This window comes from Brachyhypopomus gauderio, chromosome 1 (assembly GCF_052324685.1).
Source record: "Brachyhypopomus gauderio isolate BG-103 chromosome 1, BGAUD_0.2, whole genome shotgun sequence".
Lineage (NCBI taxonomy): Eukaryota > Metazoa > Chordata > Actinopteri > Gymnotiformes > Hypopomidae > Brachyhypopomus > Brachyhypopomus gauderio.
The window spans coordinates 12493157-12517120 of record NC_135211.1 but is presented as its reverse complement, the minus strand read 5'-3'; the positions used below and the strand labels follow the sequence as shown (position 1 = coordinate 12517120).

General features: G+C 45.4%; 2 protein-coding genes across 3 annotated transcripts; both read left to right on the top strand.

The window, feature by feature from the left end:
* The first annotated feature begins 3346 nt into the window (after window positions 1-3346).
* On the top strand, window positions 3347-18421 carry myzap (myocardial zonula adherens protein). Of its 2 annotated transcripts, XM_076997282.1 has the most exons (15): window positions 3347-4810; window positions 5081-5553; window positions 7514-7600; window positions 10857-10949; window positions 12381-12539; window positions 12846-12938; window positions 13066-13179; window positions 13653-13805; window positions 14023-14148; window positions 15649-15777; window positions 15893-15987; window positions 16194-16305; window positions 16593-16676; window positions 17417-17523; window positions 17612-18421. In XM_076997282.1, the coding sequence occupies exons 2-15, from the start codon at window positions 5476-5478 to the stop codon at window positions 17973-17975; spliced, it is 1794 nt and encodes a 597-aa protein (XP_076853397.1). In that variant the 5' UTR covers window positions 3347-4810; window positions 5081-5475; the 3' UTR covers window positions 17976-18421. The 2 variants fall into 2 exon arrangements, with proteins under 2 accessions (XP_076853397.1, XP_076853406.1); XM_076997291.1 differs by lacking the exon at window positions 3347-4810 and having other exon boundaries at window positions 4901-5553; window positions 17462-17523.
* Window positions 18422-18551: 130 nt separating this feature from the next.
* polr2m (RNA polymerase II subunit M) lies at window positions 18552-23550 on the top strand. Its single transcript, XM_076997299.1, has 4 exons — window positions 18552-19914; window positions 20247-20831; window positions 21005-21209; window positions 22873-23550. Exons 1-4 carry the CDS (start codon window positions 19805-19807, stop codon window positions 23008-23010), a joined length of 1038 nt encoding a protein of 345 aa, XP_076853414.1. The 5' UTR covers window positions 18552-19804; the 3' UTR covers window positions 23011-23550.
* Window positions 23551-23964: the final 414 nt, after the last annotated feature.

Sequence of the window (23964 nt, the reverse complement as noted above, 5' to 3'; positions counted from 1 at the left end):
GACGTCCAGAGGGAGTCTTTCTGTCCCCTGTCCCAACATGGGGAGGGACAGTTCACTGCTCAACACAGTGTGTGCAACTATAAAGGGCTGTAATGGGGACTGCTGTTCACATTCCTGCAACAGGGTTTTCTTGATAAGGAAGACCAAATGCTGTTGGAGAATTTATTGGGGGGGTCCACTACCTCTATATATTCATTTATATTGCTTACATTAAAAGATATTCAATAAAGCTACACAGTTTGTCACAATTTATGTCTTGAGTTTTGTCTCAGTATGTCATAATTCTGTGCAGGAACCCTGTGTGTGTGTGTGTGTGTGTGTGTGTGTGTGTGTGTGTGTGTGTGTGTGTGTGTGTGTATGTGTACCCCCATCCACTACCATGCTACATGCTCTGCGTGTGACCTCTTTGCACATAAACTCAGTGTTGTGGGTCAGATCCAGTGGGGGGGGTACAGGGAGGGTCCTGAAGCCACACGCAGGAACGCTGGGGGTGTGGTGGCCCTCCAGAAGCTTCATCCTTTTCTCACAAGCTTCACAGCCCAGTACAGAAGAAGAAAGGCAGGCAGACAAGAGCCATTCTGAGCCAGTCAACAAAGCTCTGAGGTTATTGTTCCCGGGCCTGGTGTGCACTGATGAAGGCCTTTCTTCCCACAACAAAAAGCCTCCCTGATGTGAGGGGAGCATCTCTGGGCCCTGCTGGGCTGCTCCGCTGGCCTCCCTAGTCATCAGGGTGGGGTTTTAGGAGGGGGTGGGGTTTTAGGAGGGGGTGGGGGGAGTGGAGCGCTCAGACACCATCCATTCCTAAAATTCCAGAACCTCTCCTCACACAGACAGATAAATACAGAAACCCCTCCTTTATTCCTGGGTGTAGATATCACAAATAAGGAAACACAATCAACTGTCTGATGACTAGAAGTCTTTACTTTTATCCAGAGTGACAGAGGTCAGAAAGTTTAATACCATGTTTCCTGTTTTGGGGGAGTTTTTTTTATTTTTTATTCCTGGTCATGGCTTTAGGTTTAATTCGTTTTATAGCTCTCTGGTGCCCCCTGGTGCCTCATTAACAGCATGGCTTTTCTGAACGCAACTAAACTGCTGAAATCTTAGGAATGGGGTGTGGGTGTGTGAGCGCATACAAGGTCACAGCTGCTGTTGCTGTGGTCAGGTCCTTTTTCACAGTTTTAGAGAATTCACTTAAATTCATCCACAACAAAGACCCATGATACCGTGATATTGCAGGACATGCTGTGATCGTGCCCATGACTGAACCACCAGTGACTCACTTCTAAAACCGGGACCACCTCAAGGTCAGTTACATACAAATAACACAGACGTATCACAATCCGAGAAGGCAAAGCAAGTAGTGATAGCATGCCAGTGAGCAGAAGCTAGTGTTCTGAAGTGGCTGACTGATTAACTGGCATGTTGGCGGGCCCTGTGAGAGGGCGCGTGGCCCCCAGCGGGCGTCAGCCTTTATGATGAGGTGCCAACAACCCAATGAACCCCAGTGGAATGTAGCAGCCCTTAACAGATGGGCTTCAGAACAGGTCTGGCCATCCCACACATAAATGGAGGGAGAGGAAGGGAAGCCGTGGGCCCTTCAGTCTCTCTGTCCCACCCACTTTGTGTCCCAAGGTGAAGACACGGATTAGATTCCGCTTGCTTTCGTCCTCTGAATGTATAGGTTTCCTGCAACAGCCGTCCGGGTGTTTGAAAGCTGTTGCATTTGCTTTGTCCAGTCGTGTGCCTTCACAACTACTTTCTGGAACTTGTGAAGGAAAGCGAAGAGTTGCTAATATGTGCTTTCTTCGCCTCTTATTGCATGCACCTCACAAATGAGCATGTCTTCATGATCAACCACCAATATATGTGGCAAGTCTGTTGTACACTGGAACGTATTTTGACTTCTTTAAATGCCACACAGAAGAATACTGTTAACGAGGAAGGCGTCGCGTCTGAATGACCTGCGGCAAGGTCCCGCGCTCTTCTGCAGCCAAATTACGCAACTATTCCTTTCTTTTGCGTCTTGTGCGGTCTAGACAGTAGGTGCCATCGCTGGGACGCACATGTTTCAGCCCGAGGCGAGAGAAAGCACAGGTTAGTCGCCAAAACACAATGTTCCGTGACGACGGCACCGCTGGATAAACACTGTCGCCGTCTCTGGTAAAAACACCTGCACACACCTGCACAACACGCACGCGCCAGCTCTGAGACGATCCCGCCACGGACGTCTGACTAAACCGACTACACAAAGTCAAGAGTCCAAAAGTCTGAGTCAAATACCAATCTTTTATTTTTATTTTACATGTTTTAATATTTCTTATGTGATATACAGATATAGGCCTGTTTGAATATTGTTTCCACACAATGTGCTTCATCTTCAAATCCGTTATGAGGGCCTTATATTTCAGTCACCCGTGACTCCTAATACCTCTTCAGCCAAGTGCGTCTCTTAAAGACTAATTTCCTAAAGACTAATGTCTCACATCGTCGCTGCTGCTCGTGTTTTGACTTTTTGAAGCACTTCTGTTGACTACGAAATAACTTCTTTTGGTAACAATGTCATACGACCTTAGTAAAGCGGTTCGAGGCCGATTTGATCTGCTGAGTGCTGGAAAACGAGCCCAGTGTCACGTTCCTCTTGTTGCTATACGGACCTCTCCAGCTTATTGTGTCCGTCTTTGTTTCCTGACCCTAATTGTGTATGTGGAAACATTTAGGACGTGTTCCAGTTTTGTCACTTTAAACATTATAATTGTTACACGTATGAATATCCTGCGAAAATCGCCTATAAATCTTTGATAAGTGGTAAATCACTTCCTCCATTTACATGCTTAAGTTGACCCATTAATGACCCATTACGGGGAAGTTGCGTTATCAAGTAGGCTAACACATCACCTCTTGGGATAGTGAGGCACCACAAACAACCCACCACCCCCATGATCATGAGATTATAAATTATTAGGTAGGGTTTTTTGAAAAGATGATTGCGTAATTACCCTGGTTAAAACCTATGTGAAAGTACATGCTGAATTACTGTATACATTCATTTCAGCGTGTATTTTATGTTGAAATAGCTTCAGTAAACATCACTATTTTAACTAAATAGCATCAATATGTCCAAGGAGTCAAATCAGTGGAAAAGTAGCTATCACTTATGTATAATATATATATATATATATATATATATATATATATATATATATATATATATATATATATATATATATATGTGTGTGTGTGTGTGTGTTTGTTTGTATGTATGTGTATGTATGTATGTGTGTTTATGTATGTAGGTATGTATGTGTGTTTATGTATGTAGGTATGTATGTATAAAGAAGGTGGTTAGAAAATGTACTAAGCCAAATCATTCAGTATTGTGGTTTAAATAAAGTAACCTAGATCACGTTAATACAGGGTAAACCTTTGATTCTTGTTCTGGTTCTGGTCATTGACGGTGTGAATAAGGTTATAATAGAGCAAATGGCACACTAATACGTCACAGACAAATTACTATGTTGCCGTTTCAATAGCATGTTCTGTAGGTCTATTTCTGACAGTGCCCAATAAGGGAGTAGGCTACTATTTAGTATGGTGCTACACGGTTTCGGGTGCAGCTTGTGTGGGGAGTATTCTATTAGTCAGAGAAACTGCTGCTAAATAAGAACTCCGTATTGAAGATGTAATGATGGCTTTTGCCGTTTCTCTGCCGAGGCCAGGAACCTCCCCTACTCCACGCTGCCCCGCGGGAATCCTGCACTTCTAGTATGACCAGTGAGGTCAGAACTTCCACGGCTGGAACAATAGGATGACATAGACAGAGCACAATTTGGCAGTAACTCAGGGATTCCATTTGATGTCTATAAACACAGGCCTATTGAGAGATTGTGAACTTACCCGTAGACGCTGGACTTCATGGTTTACTGACGCCTCATGCAGGTGGGAACACGTGAAGCCATTTTCTTAAATGCATATTTAGTCTGAAGCACCTGGTTTCCATGCTTATTACTGAACTTATAGATAAGCCCTTTTGTACTGAAGAGCTTCTTTGAAGGTAAAGGCGGAATGTGCTGAATGTTTCCTGCACGTGAGTGGGTGTTCCAGATGTGTGTCATAACATTGGTGCATAACATTGGACTCTATGGGCCCTAGGAATGCGAAATTGAATTTACACCCAATTTTCGTGCATTGGATCTTCTGACATAAATGGTTTCGGTGCAGCAAAAAAAAAAAAAAAAAAAAAAAAAACAAGCTGGTTAATAATTCTTCAGCTGCAGCGTACTGTTTGGTGACTGGTTACTTATTAAACATCTTGTTTACTATGCCATTTCTTTTAATCAACAAAATCACACAGTTCATTACTTAACCCATATGTTAAGATCTTGGTAACTTCTTTGTACTGGAATCAATGACTTAAAAATGTTTTATTTAAAATTATGCTATCAACAGGCTGTCGACAACTCTTCAAAACGTCATGAATGTGTTTGTTCTGTGCACTGCAAATACAAGCATGTTTGTTTAGCTGTAAAAACAAGGCTTGTCAACACCCATCTCCCCAACTAAATATATTTACAGGCATATACAACTTCACTAACTAACTAAACTGAAAGTCAGAATGAATATTATTCCACAACAGCCAAAGGACGAAGGGTGCTTCTTTTTGCCAGGATATGCTGATTCTACACAGGTGCAGTATCTCCTCCACCCTGGGCGTGGAAGTGGAGGGGCCTCCATCCATGGGGCAATAGTAGCAGTAGTAGCCAGAGAAACAAAGAACTGAACCCCCGGGCAAGAGGGAGGAGCTGGATGAGTAAGTGAAATGTAGACGGACAGGTCCAGTGAGAGGCCCGGCCCACATAGTTTGCTCTCATTCTCTCTCTCTCTCTCTCTCTCTCTCTCTCTCTCTCTCTCTCTCTCTCTCTCTCTCTCTCTCTCTCTCTCTCTCTCTCTCTCCCCTTTCTGTCTCTCTCTTCATGTCTCTCTCTCACTCTGCCCTCCTCTTACTTTCTCTGTCCAGGTCCGCTCTGTCTCTGTCGCGCTCACTCTTTTCCTCCCTCTCTCTCTCTCTCTCTCTTTTCAGGAGGAGCTTGTGTGGGTGTGCACGTGTGTGTGTGTGGATGTGTGTGCGTGTGTGTGTGTGTGTGTGTGTGTGTGTGTGTATGTGCTTGTATGGAACGTTGTCACTCTGGGCTTCCTTTCCACAGCAGGGAGGGTTACATTTCCTTAGCCTTCATGCACATTGGAATACCGGGCCTTTTCCCTCTCTCTCTCCCTCTCTCTCCCCATTCTGCCTTATCTTCCGGAGGAAGGAATTCTGGAGTGGGACCATTGATTTGAGGTGCAACTTTTTTTTTCTCCCCACTCACTCGCTCGGTGGCGAGTAGCCTTCAGCAGTGGGTGCTGCTGATCTCGGTGAGCGCGTGTGCGTATGTGTGCTTGTCGTGCTCCGAGAGAGAACGACCGTGACCTGGAGACATGATGCGAAATGGCACACCAAGGTCCTTGACCACCACCACCACCACCACCACTGCTGCCCTGGACCAGGACAATGAGGTAAGGGGCCCCGGCGGCCGGCTTCCTCTCTTAACTTCCTCCGCCTTCCCCTCTCAATCTTTCTCTGAGCTCTGACCATCTGCACAACCGTCAGGGCCTGTGAGCTCTTGGGTCTGTTTGCTTGTTTGCACCCTCCACACCCCCCCCCCCCCCCCCCCCCCTTCTGTCTTCAGAGTCCTCTCCCTCTCTCCGGCCACCCGATTGTCTCTACCCCTCTAGGCTAGATTTTAACACCCCTCACACATCATGGTTAATCATCCTCCAGTTTCTATGTCAGCTCAGGGATATGTTTAGCACATCAGGGCTGTAATAAGAGCCTCCTGTCTGAGGTCCAGAAACTGGTCATGTTTATTTTATCAGTGCCTGGCATTGAATTGACTGTAGCCGTACTCGGCTGGCCCTGAGAGCCCTCTTTACAGCTAATCAACACAAAGCCTCTCGGCTAAGCCCCAGAAAAGTCAACAACAAATGCCAAAAAGACAATTGACAATAGCTTTTCATGACTGTCGCTACAGGTCTATGTTATTTGTATAGAAATGCCCATAGGTAATGGAAGTTTCTGTATTGGCAAATTGAAAAGGCACTCCTTTTCAGAAGTGAATGGAGATTTTTGATATTTATTTTCAAATGAAATGTCACAAGTTCTCAGGAGGCTCTATGTGTAAATTAGGAACTGGTGTTATGCTGTTTGTGGCAGGTGTTCAGTTGTGTGTGTGCACACACAGCCACCCCTTTATTAGCCCGCAAGGCGTGAGCTGTTTGCGCCGTAAGCCAAGGAGGAGTCGTATAGAGTAAACCCACACACACACACACATACACACCACAGTTTGGAACAGTTGCCGTTTACCCGGTAGCCTTCCAAGAAGCACACGGATTAACTTCTGCAGGAGTCCTGCAAGTGTGGTGAAGCTGCAGCTGGGGACTGTGGCTGGGGACTGTGGCTGGGGACTGTGGCTGGGGACTGTGGCTGGGGACTGTGGCTGGGGACTGTGGCTGGGATGTCTCTCATTCGTGTCTGACACTGAGCTGCCCTTTTACCCCTGACTCCCTCCCTTCCTGTGTCAGCTGCTGAAGCATGTAAACAATGGCCAGCGTCCAGCACACAAACATCGAACTCTGCCTCCATTTTTACTTTTACACGCACGCCGGGTCTTTCTGTCAGGAATACAGATGTCTAAAAATGTATCCATTGATTTACTTTTTTTTTATCCACTGATTTAACATTTTTCTACAAAATCATTTTTCCTAATAATCAGTATTGAAGTAAAATTAATGATAAAGGCGTTAAGGATAGTGACAGAACAGAAGGTTTTCTCAAAGACTTGCCAAAAGGAGTTGAAGGGAGAATAATCTCATATTTGAGTCTGGCACCAGAGTATTTCCTGAATCTTGTAAACACCGCTATCATACACGTCAACAATGTAACGCATCGCATCCTCCGACAGCACCATGATTTCTTACTGAATTACCTGATAACAGAATGGAAAAACTTACATGCTAAATGAATAAACTCCAGTTTACCTCATTTCCAGTTAAATCTCTAAAGAGTTAGACTTGCCAAAATATTTTGGCTTTAAAATTATGAACCAGACGAGAATGAGACTGCTTGCATGGATGCAGATCGTGCGTTTTGATAAAATTCTCAGAATGTTCTCAGTAGATTCCCAGAGGATGCTCGCTGTATTCTGATGGCCCTGAACATTGTCACTTTGTCTTGAGAAAATCTTGTAAGTCACAATTTAATAAATGTCAGCTGGCCTTCATAGTTTCAGAATGTGTCATGACAAGGGGACTAAGAGAAATTGCACAGACATTAAGAAAAATATTTACACGTCTGATCAAGGTCTGTCAGAGAGAAAATGTTTCGTAGTGGCAATTATAAGTTTGTGACTTGGACTAATGATTTAGATTTTAACTAATTTGTTTTTCGTGTGTTTTTTTTTTAAACTGAATCATTTAGCGAGGAATCAGACGTCTCCGACTGACCCTGCGACCTGAGGAGACCTCCAGCCGCCATAATGAGAGGACGAAAGGCCCCCAAAACTCTGTAGGTGTCTCTCTCTTCCTCTTGGAAGACATTGTTTAGAAGACATTTCCTTCTTCCTTTGGTTAGATCACAGCACATTTCTCTTTTCTTGCTTTGCTCGTCTCTGAGAAGTTTACCAGAACTGATATGATGATGCGACACAGGACGAGGTCACATGGAATCATCCACACTGGCTCTGGGAAGTGAAGCCAGTTCAGCCACGTTATTGGTCAGCTGTCTCTCACTGACTGACCTCATTTTTTTCCCCGCTGCCCTTTGATTTCCTCTCCCCCCATTTCAACATCACTTTCTCCAACATACTGTTCGAAAAACAAAAAAAAGAAAACTGCAACCTCAGAGATTTACTGTGCTCATCCTAAGGGTGTGGTGTGCATACACATACCAAGAGGAACTGGTCTCTGAATGGCGTAATCGCTGTGTACTTCGCCATCAGAACGTGATAAAAGAGAGAGCGTGTCTCCACAGTGGACTGTGGACTGTGTCCCCTTACTCATCACACACACACACACACACACACACACACACACACACACACACACACACACACACACACACACACACACACACAGCCGTGCCAGCTGCTATGTTACAGACTGTGTGAAACAGGAGCAGTAGAGGGTGTCGTGTGTTGTCGACCCTCCTCGTGCTCACATGACTGTACGCTAAAGCACCTCCTTGTTCTTCTGCAGCCACCAGCATGGTGCATGTAATCGAGCTGACTGTTTTCCAGGGGCAGAACTATATTTCTTACAGCACATATTGTTATGGTCAGCCTGTGACAGGAGCGCGTACCTGGGGCGGTGATTATAACAGCGAGGGGAGGAGGGTCAGCGTAGTGCCCGCCACACTTGCGTGTGAGTGTGACCTCTATACCACGGCCTGGTGTTCACCTCTCGCCACTCAACACCTCCTGCTGCTCAGAGTTCCAGTGATAACTGCACGGGGCTTCTGCCATTACGCTGATAGCTGCACATCCTTAGGCACCGCCCCCATGGCACTGTTCCCATGGCGCTCTTCCCATGGTGTCCATGGCAGCGGCGGGTACTTGCAACTATACTCTACCATACATAGGCAACTGCGCAGTGAGAGTGAGGCTGTCGTCACCATCTTCATCTGCGTCACCAACCACCAAATTCCAACCGCTTATCCCTCATGCCTGCTCCAACCAGCCAGCTCAACCCCCCCGTGTTTCCAAGGGCATCATTTCAGGACGCGATGTGTTGTTTATTGTTTTTTTTTTAGGCTTCGGAGTTTCGTGACGCAGCAGTGTGTTGACATTTTCGTACGCCAGGGTGTTTGCTGCCGTAGGTCGGTGAGAAAGGACTGCTGTGAACCTGAAGTCAGGCCGCCAGCTCTGTGTGAGATGAAGCCAGTGTTGACGGCTTCATCTTTAGGTGAAGTGAAGTACGTATGTAGTAGTTTAGACCATCGATCACAGAGCCTCTTCGTTTTGCATGAGTCTGCTCACGAGTGCGTAGCAGACTGCAGCTGGCAACCTCGCATGGGCGTTTCGGGACTGCCATGGTTGCATTTTTAATGGATTTTTGCTTTCAGTCCAAAGAGGTAACAAAAACAAAACACGGCCTTCAAACACAGGCCGCAATTATGTGTGACGCAGCCACCAGCATGAAACCAGCACAGGGAGAACAAGTGTGTGTGAGGGAGAAACACACTCAGAGTAAAGAAAACAGGCACGACCAGATAGCTGCGCAGAAGGAGGAGGCCGAGCTGAGCTGTCTGCTGTTTAAAACAGCTATGTGCTTACTAATGCAACAATGACATGTTGATAGTGATCGCCAAGGAAATGAAAAAGGCCGTGTTCGGTAATCCAATCCTGCGTAGGAGACGGGGCCACGCATCGCCTGATACGGGTCGGTTACAGCGGCTGCACCCTGGCTAGGAGTCGCCCTTTCAGACAGATCTGAGATCAGCTTCACTCGGTCAAACACCCTAATAGGAACTGGGGGTGCGCTGGGCAGCTTGAACGTTCTGTTAAGGTGAACACCACCTGTTGCACATGAGTAGAGGGAGACTACAGAACGCATGCTCTGGAGGAGAGTAAAGAAGACCATTGCACGCACAAGGGAGATTTCTCCAGTGACTTAATGAGCAGCGTTGCCTAAATAAAGTTTCACTAGTCTAAACATACAAAAACGTCAGTAAACTGATTTGCAGATCTGATGAGTTTTGCTAAAAAAATTTAATTTGGTTGTGATGCCGGATAATAAAATAATCAATACTAAAGGTAATCGATACTGAAAGCATGCTTCTACAATTGAGATTGTTGCTGGTTTATCTTATCGGTCTGTCTGAGGTTACATCATGGATGTTAGGAAGTCACGTCTCAAGGTTCCAAAGATCAAACATCTAATGACCACCTGTGAAATGCTCTGTTCTCGTGCTTTACGAAATAATGTAAAAAGATACGCAGGGTATAGTTGGAAGAAGCAGTGGTGGTCCGTGTGGGTTCTTTTGAGGATGTTTCGATTTACTGGTGTGTTTTTAGATTCCCAGGCCTGGGTCATTCATGCTGGTTATAGAGCAAACCCCGCTGTGTGTGAGACACGATGAAGGACTGTGAACAACACTGCCTTCCTTGTTCTCTTATCTTTACTAGATATGACCACGCCTATTCTGTCGCTCCAGAGCTAATTAGTGCACTCTGGGGGGAGGGGGGGGGAGACTCGCTAGACAAAATATTGTGGAGTGTCTTTGTGGGAATGTGTCTGTCTGTACATTGGGGAATGTTGAGAGAGGGAATACTGGTTTTAGTCTTTAGTCTTAGTGCTTATTGCCTATAGCTGCATGAGTTGTGGTGATGTTTGTATGTAATTCTGAAATTCTTTTCCTCTCTAAATTCCTCACTACATTGTGATGGAACTTGTGCAAAAAGGGGCGTGACCACTATGCAAACCCGATTACAGCTGTATGAAAGTATGTGCTTGGCTTAAAATGGGGAATACCGTTTCCTGGATCTGTGCAAACACGTGCTTTTGATTAATTCAGCGTCCTTCCGTTTTCACGTTGCAGTGTAGTTCTCAGAATAGAGCGACATTTGGTCCGTCTGATGATCCATTACGGCCTACAATTTGTAAAATGAGGCACAACCATGCGACGTGCAAAAAAAACCTTCTGTGCCACAACAGCTGGATTCATAATGTCAAGCCTCCTTACTCCATCCATAGTGGATGGTGGGTTTTCATTTGACAATGTTGAGGAGCTCATCAACGAGCGCTTCTGTGCGTTTGTGTTGCAGGAAGGGAAGACGGTGAGGAACTCATGGACGAGGAAGAACGGCCTTATGCAGAGAGAGAGTCCGCAGGGCCGGGAGTCACCCGTGGACGACAAGGTGCGTGCTCGCTTCAGCGGCCAAAACACACCTAATATGAGCTGCTGTGCCAACACTGTCAGTGGATGAGCTCTGGTGTGTGCTTTCACCAATAACACTCGTGTTTAAGTTTGTGGTAGTTATTAATGTAAAGAGAAGGAAACGGAGTTCCTAAAAACGCTGAGGCTTTTGCTGTGTACACAGACGCTATGTATACATGGACGCTGGTGTCTTCTGCGTATACACGGACACTGTTGTCTTCTGCGTATACACGGATGCTGGTGTCTTCTGCGTATACACGGACACTGGTGTCTTCTGCGTATACACGGACACTGGTGTCTTCTGCGTATACACAGACACTGTTGTCTTCTGCGTATACACGGATGCTGTTGTCTTCTGCGTATACACGGATGCTGGTGTCTTCTGCGTATACACAGACACTGTTGTCTTCTGCGTATACACGGATGCTGGTGTCTTCTGCGTATACACGGACACTGGTGTCTTCTGCGTATACACGGACACTGTTGTCTTCTGCGTATACACGGACACTGTTGTCTTCTGCGTATACACGGATGCTGGTGTCTTCTGCGTATACACGGACGCTGGTGTCTTCTGCGTATACACGGATGCTGGTGTCTTCTGCGTATACACAGACACTGTTGTCTTCTGTGTATACATGGACACTGGTGTCTTCTGCGTATACACGAACGCTGGTGTCTTCTGCGTATGCACGGACGCTGGTGTCTTCTGCGGACTGCCACTGCTTGTCTTGTTTGCCATTTCCTCTCATCACCTGACTCATCGGGAAGTTGACATTTCATGAACCGAATCCACGCCACGTGCCCATGATGCATAGCTCTGATGCTTTCACATTCAGAATGCCAGATGCTTCCCTGATGATATCATTATGAGTCTTATGACGAGCTTGTCTTATGTCCATCCACTTTTCTTCCGCATTTGCGCGTTGGATGTGCGTAGCCGAGACTCCGGGTCAGGCAGGCTCGGGGCAGAACACGCTTTGTGTGCCGCTGGCTGCCTCGCTGAAACTGGACACCGCCGCATGGGCCCGTTTTTTCTTTTCTTTTGTCACTGCCCGTTTTCCGAGTACCGGATCTGACCAGTCAGCATCACTGTGTGCACGGACGTCTGAGCGTGCGCATGCAGAGACCCCAGTGTGCCCTCCACACCAGCAACAACACACTGGTCTGCTTGTTTTCGCTGGTGTCGAGGAGCTGCAGGTGCTCCCGCACGTGCGGATAAGTGCGCGCACACACACACACACACACACACACACGCAAGCAAATATGCCTTTACCCAAATGTTCACAGTCCCAAACACAGCAGCAATGTTTAATCTGCGCTCATTTCTGCGTGCACACACACACACACACACACACACACACTCACATGCCCGGCGATGGAAATTTGACCCGTGTGGTGTTGTCCTTCTCAGCCCTCCTACAGCTCGATCGATGGTGTGGAGCGGGGGACGCTGTCGGAGCCCAGAGTGTTTGGTGTGGTGCAGCGTCTGGGAGAGCACCAGGAACAGGAAGTGATGGCTCGCAACTGGCCCGTCAGTCATCTGAGGGACGAGATGAGGTACATCCGCGAGGTGAGTACAGAAGGCACAGAGAGGACATGAACGAGGCAGAGTGTAGGACCCCGGGGAGGGGCACCTCGCTGAGGGAGATGGTTCTGGATTCTAAAATAAAAATGTCCCAAGTTCGTCCCCAGCAGCATACTGTGTGTATTAGTACATGAGGGTAGATATCTCAAGAGAATCAAATATTTTATGCCTTTATTACGCAGACTACTTACTTTGCATCTGATGTTACCCTTTAACATCATCTTTGTAGTAAAACAGGTGAGTTGAACTCTAATAGGAAATGGTGTGGACAGAGTGTCGCTTGTCTTTCAGGTGCGGGACTCCTTGGAGAAGGTGAGAGAGCGAATGTATGGTCAGTTCGGAGGGATGCAACAGTCAATGCAGAAACTCTCCCAGGAGCTGAGGGTGAGAACCTAAGGAACGTCAGTCTTCCTGAACGCTCCAGAGGTCGTCTTTCGCTCGGCCTGTCGCATTCACCTTCGGAAGCCGCGTTTGCTAATCCAGCGATGTGTCTCTTCTGCGTGCGTTGCAGTTGGCCAACTCCCAGAAGCACTACCTGGAGGCGGAGGTGAAGACGGGCCGGGCGGCTCTGGAGAACTTCGACCAGTTGAACAGCTCCCTCATATCGGCCAACATCGACCTGCAGGTAAACGGTCGGCCCCGCGCACCCCCTCAAGGTCCTGCCAGAGAAACAAACCCATTTCACCGCGATTGACACTTTGGCATTGAGATTGACACCATAATTGACACTTTTAAAATTAATTATATATAATAATAATAATAATATTATTATATATAATATATATATAGCTACTTCAGCATGTTGACATTTGCTGAAAGTGAGAGTACTGGGAGACAATGCTTAACCAGTCTGGCAGGCTAAGCTTTATCCTGCGAATCAAATATGTGCAGCCACACAAAAGCCATAGTGGAGCACCCACAGGCTGTGGCCATTCCCAAGCCGCTCTGGGCGCAAACCAGTAATTGGGTCAGTCGCTGTCACCCGAGCGGGTGCATGTGCAGCGTTCTTTTGAATGCACAGGGGAGCTGTGCTCAGTGTTGGAGGTGGTATGGGTAGGCGTGTGCTGAGGGGCCGTGGCTCTCTGGGGGTCGTTGCAGAAGTCCCTGCTGGAGAGCTGTCAGGGCCGCGTGGGGAACCGGGAGGAGATGAGGGCCCTCCGCGCCTCCTTCGAGAAGACCGAGGAGAGACTGAGAGAGCGAGAGAAGCAACTAGCTGCTGCCCAGGCTGAAAACAGCGCACTGAAACTGCAGGTGCGCGCGCACACACACACACACACACACACACACACACACACACACACACACACACACACACACACACACACACACACACACACACACACAGAGTAAAGGACAAAATTGACTTTCTGTCTCCCTTTTATATAAGCAGGCATTTGGTTTGCATGCGTGCGTATACATGGTTATAGTTATGTTTACTCACTGTTTCTACATTTGTGGGGTTGTGTAGATGGAGGCCTCTAAAGAGGCCACTGTACGTGCTCTGAGAGAGATGAACGCCAAGCTGCAGCAGGAGTATGAGGAGAAGCTACAGGAGCTTCAGAGGAAACACACACAGGAAACCGAAGCTCTCACGGTACACCCAACCACAGTGCATCTAACACACAGTAGACTGTAGGTAGACTGTAGTTCTCAGGGTACACCCAACCACAGTGCATCTAACACACACAGTAGACTGTAGCTCTCAGGGTACACCCAACCACAGTGCATCTAACACACACAGTAGACTGTAGCTCTCAGGGTACACCCAACCATAGTGCATCTAACACACACAGTAGACTGTAGCTCTCAGGGTACACCCAACCACAGTGCATCTAACACACACAGTAGACTGTAGCTCTCAGGGTACACCCAACCATAGTGCATCTAACACACACAGTAGACTGTAGCTCTCAGGGTACACCCAACCACAGTACATCTAACACACACAGTAGACTGTAGCTCTCAGGGTACACCCAACCACAGTACATCTAACACACACAGTAGACTGTAGCTCTCAGGGTACACACAACCACAGTGCATCTAACACACACAGTAGACTGAAGCTCTCAGGGTACACCAAACCACAGTGCATCTAACACACAGTAAACTGTAGCTCTCAGGGTACACCCAACCACAGTGCATCTAACACACACAGTAGACTGAAGCTCTCAGGGTACACCCAACCACAGTGCATCTAATACACACAGTAGACTGAAGCTCTCAGGGTACACCCAACCACAGTACATCTAACACACACAGTAGACTGTAGCTCTCAGGGTACACACAACCACAGTGCATCTAACACACACAGTAGACTGAAGCTCTCAGGGTACACCAAACCACAGTGCATCTAACACACAGTAAACTGTAGCTCTCAGGGTACACACAACCACAGTGCATCTAACACACACAGTAAACTGAAGCTCTCAGGGTACACCCAACCACAGTGCATCTAATACACACAGTAGACTGAAGCTCTCAGGGTACATCCAACCACAGTGCATCAAACACACAGGAGACTGAATTTCAACTCAAGGGTACTCTGAGTTGTACAACCGCTCAGAAAACTACACTTTGAACTTGCATAGCACACATTACTAATTGTAAATTCAAGTTACACAACCACATTGTACAAATTGAATTCACGGAACCACTATGACAACCACCCATGTAACTTGCACAAGCACAATGATGACATGCTCACAATCACCCCTTGGGATATAGGATTGTCATTTTTAATCAAATAACTAAAAAAAAAAATAACATAAGTCTTATGACAGTTGTATGAAAATGTATGACAGTTGCTCCTCCTAGTGGCACATAGATATATTTTTTGAGGCAATTGGAACATTCCTGGAGGTGCATCTCAAAACTGGGGGAGCGTCTCAAAACTGGAGGTGCATCTCAAAACTGGGGGAGCGTCTCAAAACTGGAGGTGCATCTCAAAACTGGGGGAGCGTCTCAAAACTCTGAATCTGAACCTCTTGCTCAAACTGAGGATTCTAACATACTCTAGCATTCTTTTTAAAAAGGAAAAGAAAAAGCACATAAACATTAAGCAAATATGAACGCCGCGTGCTCTGTTCGACCCAAGGCCCAGCTGGAGGACTACACTCGCCGTCTGGAAGAGGCGGAGACCAACGTGAGACTGGCCGAGGTAAAGATCGCCGAGAGGGACCAGAGGATTAACGAGGTGGAGCGTCTCCTGGACTGCATGGCCCAGGTGAGCTCCGCCGGTCTCCCCCACCTGCCCCCCCCACCACCTGCCGGCCCGCCTTGGCCCAAGCTCACCTTAAAGGGCACAGAGCGTGACTGCTTCTGTTTTGTATTTCTTGCAGGAAAAGGGCCAGCTAACCGAGAAGCTTTGTGTCTGTGAGAAGCGCTTGCGGAGCTTGGAAAATGGAGACCAAACGGATTCGGGTGGCATTAAAAAGTCAGCACTGACCGATGTGTTTTTTTGTTTATTTGTTTGTTTTTTTACAAGAGGCCTTGTGAGGACGATATTTCAAAGTAAAAGTACATGCTGATGTTAGCACATTGGTTTCTAGTGAATTGCACTATAGTAAAACGGCTAGTGGGAAATTCTAATGAAATACATTTTTATCGTGGTTCTGATAGTGGGTGTGTGTCCTTTCCCAGGACTCAGCATTTACAGTTACAGAAGGAGTCATCTGACCTGAAAGAGAGGATAAAGCACTTGAATGACATGGTGTTCTGCCAACAGAGAAAGGTCAAAGGCATGATTGAAGAGGTGAGACCTTATGGAAACCCTTTCCACGCATGTCTCATTAGGTCATGTGCTATAATGAACATTGTGCTATAATGTGTATGTGTATAACAAATATTTATATTGTAAACAAATAGAAATTCTTGGTAAAACATTGGTTAGTTTGGCATAAGTGTCATGAAAATGGAATACATGTCGCAATTAAATCCCAAACCATAATATCCATTATCATCAAATCGTATAAAGTGTCCTCAGTGTATTGTCTGACGGATGTGTGAATGTGATCGTCTGCTCAATGACTTTTTCCTCAGGTGGAAACGCTCAGAGCTAGTGTGGCCCAGAAGGACATGTACATTTCAGAACTGCTGGACAGGATAGCGATTGTGGAGTGTGAGGTAAAATCAGAGTGGAACCCCCTCCGTGGGGTCTGTTTCTCACTGCCTGTCGCCCTGAACTCTCTGGACATGCACAGAACGGCTCAGAGGAGAATGGCGTGGGACGCTCTGAATGCCGTGGCCACTTGGGGGCTGCTAGGCACCGTGCTAAATCTCTCTTTACTGCCTTTTCTCAATACTTCTCTCCTAAGCAGCATGCCAAACAGAAGGTGTTGTTTTTTTTTGTTTCTTTTTCTTTTTACTGTGAAGTTTGGTGGAATACACACTACATTTGCCAGACACTACGTAGCTGCAGGAGCAAGACCCATTATAATGTTCTAAATAGCTTGCACACATGAGGACAAATTTGGATGGTCTGGTGGCTCTTAAGCACTTAAACATCGAGAAACATGAATTAACTCTCCAAACATTGTGAACTGGGGGTTTAAACTCAGAACTCTTGTTACACTGTTTCTTGTTTAGTACACTTTGTGTGTCTGTCACACTCCCAATTTTTTTAATCAAGTGAGGGATTGAAAATTTCCCAATTCACACGACCTCTCTAGCCAGCTTATTTCAGCGTACTTTTACATCTCTGGCAAATGATAGCTGATGTCTCCAAACCAACTTCAAGAACCGTATTATGGAGTTAGCATGGAAGGCTTCTGTGGACATCAGTTCTAGCGGCGCATGTGCGATGGACGCTGCTTGTCCTCTCTCTGCTGGTCTGACTGCGTGCTGTGCTCTGCTCCTTTCCCTAGAATAATGAGTATGAAGACAAGCTGAAGTATTTTATGTCTGTACAGAGTGTACCTGAGAATAAACCGCTCACCAAAGAGGTTGGAGTTGGCTGTGACCTGCCCGTTAGGTAAAGCTAGATCGGCTTGCCATTACAAATTAAAGGTCACACAGCCGAAACATTGTCTGGGGTTTAATTCATCGCTTCCTCTTCACAGGGAAAACGATGCCCAGCCCCGTGCAGCGCTGATGCAGTCCAGGACCACCCCAGTCCTTAGATCCCCAAGCAGACTAGAATACAGTTTACTCCAATATACACCTCTGCAGTATAGCAATATGCTCTCCGCAAACACACAGCAAACTGCAACAGGTCCTGGAGAAAATGCATCAGATTCGAATCCACCACCACAGCGTGACTGTGAAGAGTCAAAGTCACCAACGTCTCCAGTTTCAGAACTGTCATCTTCCAACACTAATTCAAACAGACTGACTTCTTCGAGGATCTACACACCTTTTATGAAGCTAATGGAACTCTCTGCTAAATATAAAGTGAATGAAATGGGGCTAAAAGAAGTGAATTAAGTCATTTTCTGAACTGGAAAAAGTATTTTTGTTTCTATCCATTCTGATCTGTGAATAACTTATTTTAAGGGTATACGTATTATAATGCACTTTTCTCTTTGTTTACAAAGAATATAAAAACAGCAATATGGTTAGAGATGGAAATTTCCTGTATTTTAGATTTATATTTTTCTTACATTTTAGCTAGCTTTGAGTCTTGTTTCTAAATATCATTTTGTCTATCAGTATGCACACTGAATAGGATGTATTCATATTTTACAAACAACGGTGGCTACATTTTTTGGGTAACACAGAATGCCATGTATGTGCTGAGTGCCAATGATATCATTTTGGATTATTTTCACAAGATGAAACAAGGAGGACCAAAACCCCTTCGTGTTGGTATTGTGGGTGATGTGACCTGTGCTTAGGGTAGTCTTACAATAAAGAGATTAACAAACCAGCGACCGTTAAACCGTATAATGCAGTTTTTGTCAGTCGCTTTGGTGCATTTGTCTATAATCTCTATAATTTAGCCACGTTGTCATATATCAGTGTACTCTGTAAACATTTTCTGATGGCTAAGGTTTAGAGGATGATTGAAAATGCACAAAGCTGTACATTTTGATAGTCTAAACTTATTGTATGTGGGATATTGATTGGATTGTTACTGCAGGAAACAGACAGAATTATACAAGCAACACTGCATGTAAGATTACAGTGCAATCTTTGGAAATAATCTGGAAATAATCTTTTGCAATGTCTTATCCAGAGTCTGCAGGCATCTGCTGTGATGTGATGCATCCATGGCAGTCAGCAGTGTCATCTGTCTATGTGTGTTGCCAGTTGAAGGCTCTATATGTGTTGCCATACTGTAAGATGCACCTCTGAGCTATTTTAGAGAGCTGGTTAACAATTGATTGATCTGAAGCTTCACACACTACTCTTCATCAGTGAGTCATGATCCACCAAATCACCAGTTCAGGAGAAATGTACCAAAAAAAGTCTAATAGAGATACATCAAATATGCTTTACACTTTATGACAACTGGTTCATCACTTTAGAATGTAATTACTATGCAAGGAACTAATGTTTTGGGGGCAGAACTATTTAACAGAGGAGTATAATATATTTCGATCAACATGGCAAAAGTAATTGATAACGTAGGAAACAACAGACAGGAAACAACAAAATAATTTGCTTCAATATGCCAAGCTTTTTTTTTCTTCAAAATGAGCCAGAAATTGCTTTTATGTTGCACACAAATGACTATATGATGTGGTTAAACAAGTAATTTTGAAAATTTTAATTTTTAAATTCAATTTTGATTAATTGATAAATTCTGATATTCAAAATACACCAAAGCGACTGAGAAAAAATAAGAATATTCCAGAATACATTAATGACACTACAACAACACTACAACATCGCCATCTTGAGGGAAAACTGGAATTAATACTAAAATTCATACTCTCCGTGCGATTGTCTTAATGTATTCTCTAGCAATACACAGCGCAGACAGCAAAAACAAATCACTGAATAAATATGGTAATATGTATGCTCGTCGCTATAAATGACGGAACTAGAAAGACGACCTAGTCGGTTAGGGTCTTTTATTTTGAAAAGAGTACTCCTATTCATACTCCTATTCCGTTATAATCGGAAGCTTCACCACTGAAGTTTGAAACTTGTGTTGATCACATTGACACTGACGATTAGCATTTAGCTGTCAATATATTTTTCATCTGTCGTTAAGGGGTTTCATCATTACACCGTCTTTGACATGAATAAAGTCTTATCTCCGCGCAATATTACGTGTAGGTTTGTGTTTAACTAGCTAGCAGGCGACAATGTCCTCGTCTCGGAGGGACCATCACGGGCAGCTCGGTGATCTGGGTAGCAAGAGTCAAGGGGAGCTTATTGAAATATTGTCACGTCAAGAAAAATTACTCCACAATAAGTAAGTAGCCGGCTGGAAAGCTGGTCTTTGTATTTCCCTCTTTTCTCGGCACTGTGTGAACGACCCAGTGCACGTCTAGGCTAGTTAAGGTGTGAGGATTACTTCAGCCTCTTTTGCTTATTGGGCTTTCTCTAACTAAGTAGTTGACTAACTACCAACTTGATGCTCCTAACGGTATGATATTTAATGTCAGATGGTTAAATAGACAATATTGGAGCGTGTTGATGTGCCGTGGGTTTATACACAAGGTTTCATTATTATGAAAAATAAAAACTTCACAATGATCAAATCTGTTTGAATGTAGTGTACCTGGGTTTATGTGATTTTCACAGGAAGTTCATCAACACCCTTCCTGATAAGGGTAAGAAGATATCCGACTTTGCGGACAGAGTGCACCTTGCGCTTGCAAAACTAAAAGAAGAAGAGACGAAACGAGCCAGTTTGTCTACTGTTCGAGAGGAATTACAGGCCAGATACCAGCACGCATTTGCTCAGCACCACCGCATAACATTAGTCTCAAATGGTCTGGAGACTGCGGGAGCAACCATCAAAGAGGATGAGGACTCGCTGGACGGTGGCACAACGCACAGGTCGTACACGGCGGGACATAGCAGCAGTGTGGGTGATCCACAGAGCTCCGACACTCTAGCAGAAAAGAGCAATGACTCCACGGAAGCCTCCAGTGGTAAGCTTGTAGATCTGCTGACTGACGAAGGGGCAAAAGACCGTGATCTTCTGGAGGCGTTTGAACGGGTCGTGCTCTCTGAGGGAAAAACTGCTTCACCCAAAGGCATCGGTAAAGACTCTTCATCGAGAAATCCCTTCGGTCACGCACAGTTTCACAAGAAGCCACATTACATAGACATCTTGGAGAAATCAGACTCAAGTGTGAGAGAGCCCAGATTCAAACCCAATCAGTGAGTAATAATTTGCAGTATTGGCCTTCTGATTTAACAGTTTTAACGAACATAATGTTACTGTTTCAGCTTTATGGAAATTAAAGAAGAGTTTATCCTAGTGAGGCTAATGTTAAATGCTTTTACACACTGTTGCTACTGAGTTATGACAGTGTTTGGCGTCTGTCCATCAGACTACCGACCCCGACGTCCCCCTCACCCGGTCAGTCTCCTGGCAGTGTTACACCACTTACGGCTGAGGCCAGGAGACAACGGGACAGGAAGCTCCTCGATGACATCACTGCTGCCCGGCTTCCCCCAATATGCCACAGCCCCGCCCAGCTGCTCTCACTGGAGGAGTCATTTGACCTTCTGCAAGAGCAGAAAAAAAGGCATCAGGTGTGTGTGTGTGTGTGTGTGTGTGTGTGTGTGTGTGTGTGTGGACATAAAACAGTCCTACCAATGGCTTGATGAGGAGAGTGCAGAGGCAGAGATCACAGCAGTCCAGGCATTGAGCACAAAGTCAACCGAAGCGGGTGTGTCACGCCAGATAACGGCCAACACGCAGGCTGTGCAAAGGAGCCTCCTGAGAGGAACCAGTACCTAACCAGCAGGTTGCAAGATGGTGGAGAGGAACAGCACTCACAGAGAGAGTAGTCTTGGTGGTGATGGGGGCACTGGGGGCTGTGGCCCCTAACCTACAGGACAGGCCCCCCGATAGGACCCAGGTTTGACATCATCAAACTCAGTCCAAATGTGTTCAGTCATGCAGTTTGAAGAACAGCAAAAATAATTCACTGCACCTTCTAACACTTTTGCCTCTGGTGAAAGGCCTGATATTTATATATTTTATATTTAGAATTGATTGTATTGCACGCTTGTTACAAGCAGATTGACCATGAATCATATACACAGATTCTAGGCCTCTAATGAGCAAGTCAAAGGTGATAGTGGCGAGGAAAATTCTGCCAGCAAGAGGAAGAAATCTTCAGAGAACCCAGGCAGGCAACAAGTAACAATGCAACAGAAGTAACAATGCATAAAGAATAATGTTGATTTTTGGAAACCAAACAGCTCAGCAGGATGGAGGTGATGATTGGCTGTTCACTAGAGTTTCCATGACACTCGGACTTTAATCTCATCTGCAAAATAGGGGTGGAACACGCAGACAATCCAATCCAGTACATTTAGAGGTTCCATAGTGGATATATTAGTCTCAACATGCAAGTACTCATCAGAGAAAAAGATGGTGATGCGTGATTGCGTGATTGACTGACTGAGTGCAGCAGGAACTCTGGCAGGGCTAGCTATCACAGCTTAGCTTGAAGGATATCGAGAAGGTAGCACAGACATGAGGGCTTCCTGAGAAATCCACTCCACCATCAGCAAACCTGTGTGGATCCATACGAGATGGCACCAACGTCTCAGTGTACTTAAATTCCCCGTGTCCATAAATCCCAGTAAAGAACCAGACCTTGTGATCTACGTAGGAAATGATATGAAATACGTTCGCTCAAATACCACAGAGAAAAGCCATGTTTGTATCTCAAGGGCATGTCTTGTATGTCAGACACTAGCAATAATTGAATGTATGTTAAACTATATTATGAAAAATATTACTTGTACACCTGAGTATAAATTGGTGCATGGTGAACTCCTTTCTCAGACATGCTAAATTGTTGAGGAGTGTTTATTTGAATAGTAGGAGCTTTCAAAGGAGCTTTCAAAACGAACAAACTGCACTATAATGCATAAAACCACAGGCGTTCAGTTTGTTGTTAAGGCCAGTGTATCTATTTCAGTCAACACCCTGAACACCTGAATCTGAGTACCTGGTGTGTTGTGATTCGGATTAAAAAAAAAACATATATTTGGACCATTTGGGAGTTTTCAAGGACTGGGCTGAGAGATATCTGTCTCTGTCATGGTCGTGGCATATTTAGAAAACTTCATGAATGTGTGAAGAGTTGTATAGGGTAGTATACTATAGTTGGTAGTGTATGTGTGCTCTTGTGTGCATGTGCTTTTCAGCATGCACATACATGTTTTAATTGCATTACAGGAGTTGCAGGCCAAGCTGGCTGCCCAGAAGTTGGCAGCGGGCCTGACTGTTAGTATGAGCAGCTACAATCCTGAAGGGGGCGCTCTGGGCGCCTACCGAGAGGTGCATGATGACGGGACCCACTCAGAGGAAGACTAATCCAGGACTCCCTTGACCCGGCCCCTACCTCAGGCTGCAGACGGAGGCTTTGAGCTGGACCTGTGTGCGCCGAGACCGGCTTTGTCTGCTGAAGAAGAAATCAATGCAGCTGTTGTAATGTTGACGGTGCAACAGATTATCTGCTGCTGATATCCTGAAGAATTTCAGACAGCTGTGAAAAGCCAGTTCAGAAGTGGGCCTGGCTGTGTTCTTAAATGTTTTTAATTTTTTATCATAAAGCACTTAAGCAGTGATCCACCAGGTGCAGGCCAGAGGACACAGGGCACTGCATGTGTTTTGTGGTTTTCTTGATATAACACCTACTGCCCTTTATAGGGGCATCCAGAAAGCCTTGAGATGAACCAGGTGTTGCACTGATACCCCACGCAGCCCCTGGCACAGGCCCCAGGATCACTCCACTACTAAAAAAGAATACATATCCTACGAAACCCACACAGAGGAACTACACACACCCCGTCTTATTTTTGTAAGCCTTAATTTGCAGTGTATGGTCAAATAAATAATTTGAGAACATAAACCTGTAATTAGATCTGTTGATGATTAACATCAGTAAAAAAAAAAAAAAACTTAAGCACTTAATGTGGTGCCATATGGATGCAACAACAGTTTGAAAAAAGTTCATTTCTTTCCTCAATTGTTTTGTTACCCTCCTCTGGTTTGATTATAGCGATGGGTCAGCCATCTTTAAGGCGAGTGATGTTATCAGTGCAGAAATTCATGACATGCCTCCAGTGATTAATACATGCAATGTGAAATAGTGGAACTTGAAAGAATTGGCCCAATTACCAGAGTACATCTGGACCACATTTAGGTCATGTTACTGCAAGAGTGGTGAAGCAGGTTGGGACGCCAGCGCCAACAGACGGGCAGACGTGACATATGGCAAATGCAATTCCCGCTCTCAACATGGAGATAAGGAACGCCAATAACCTT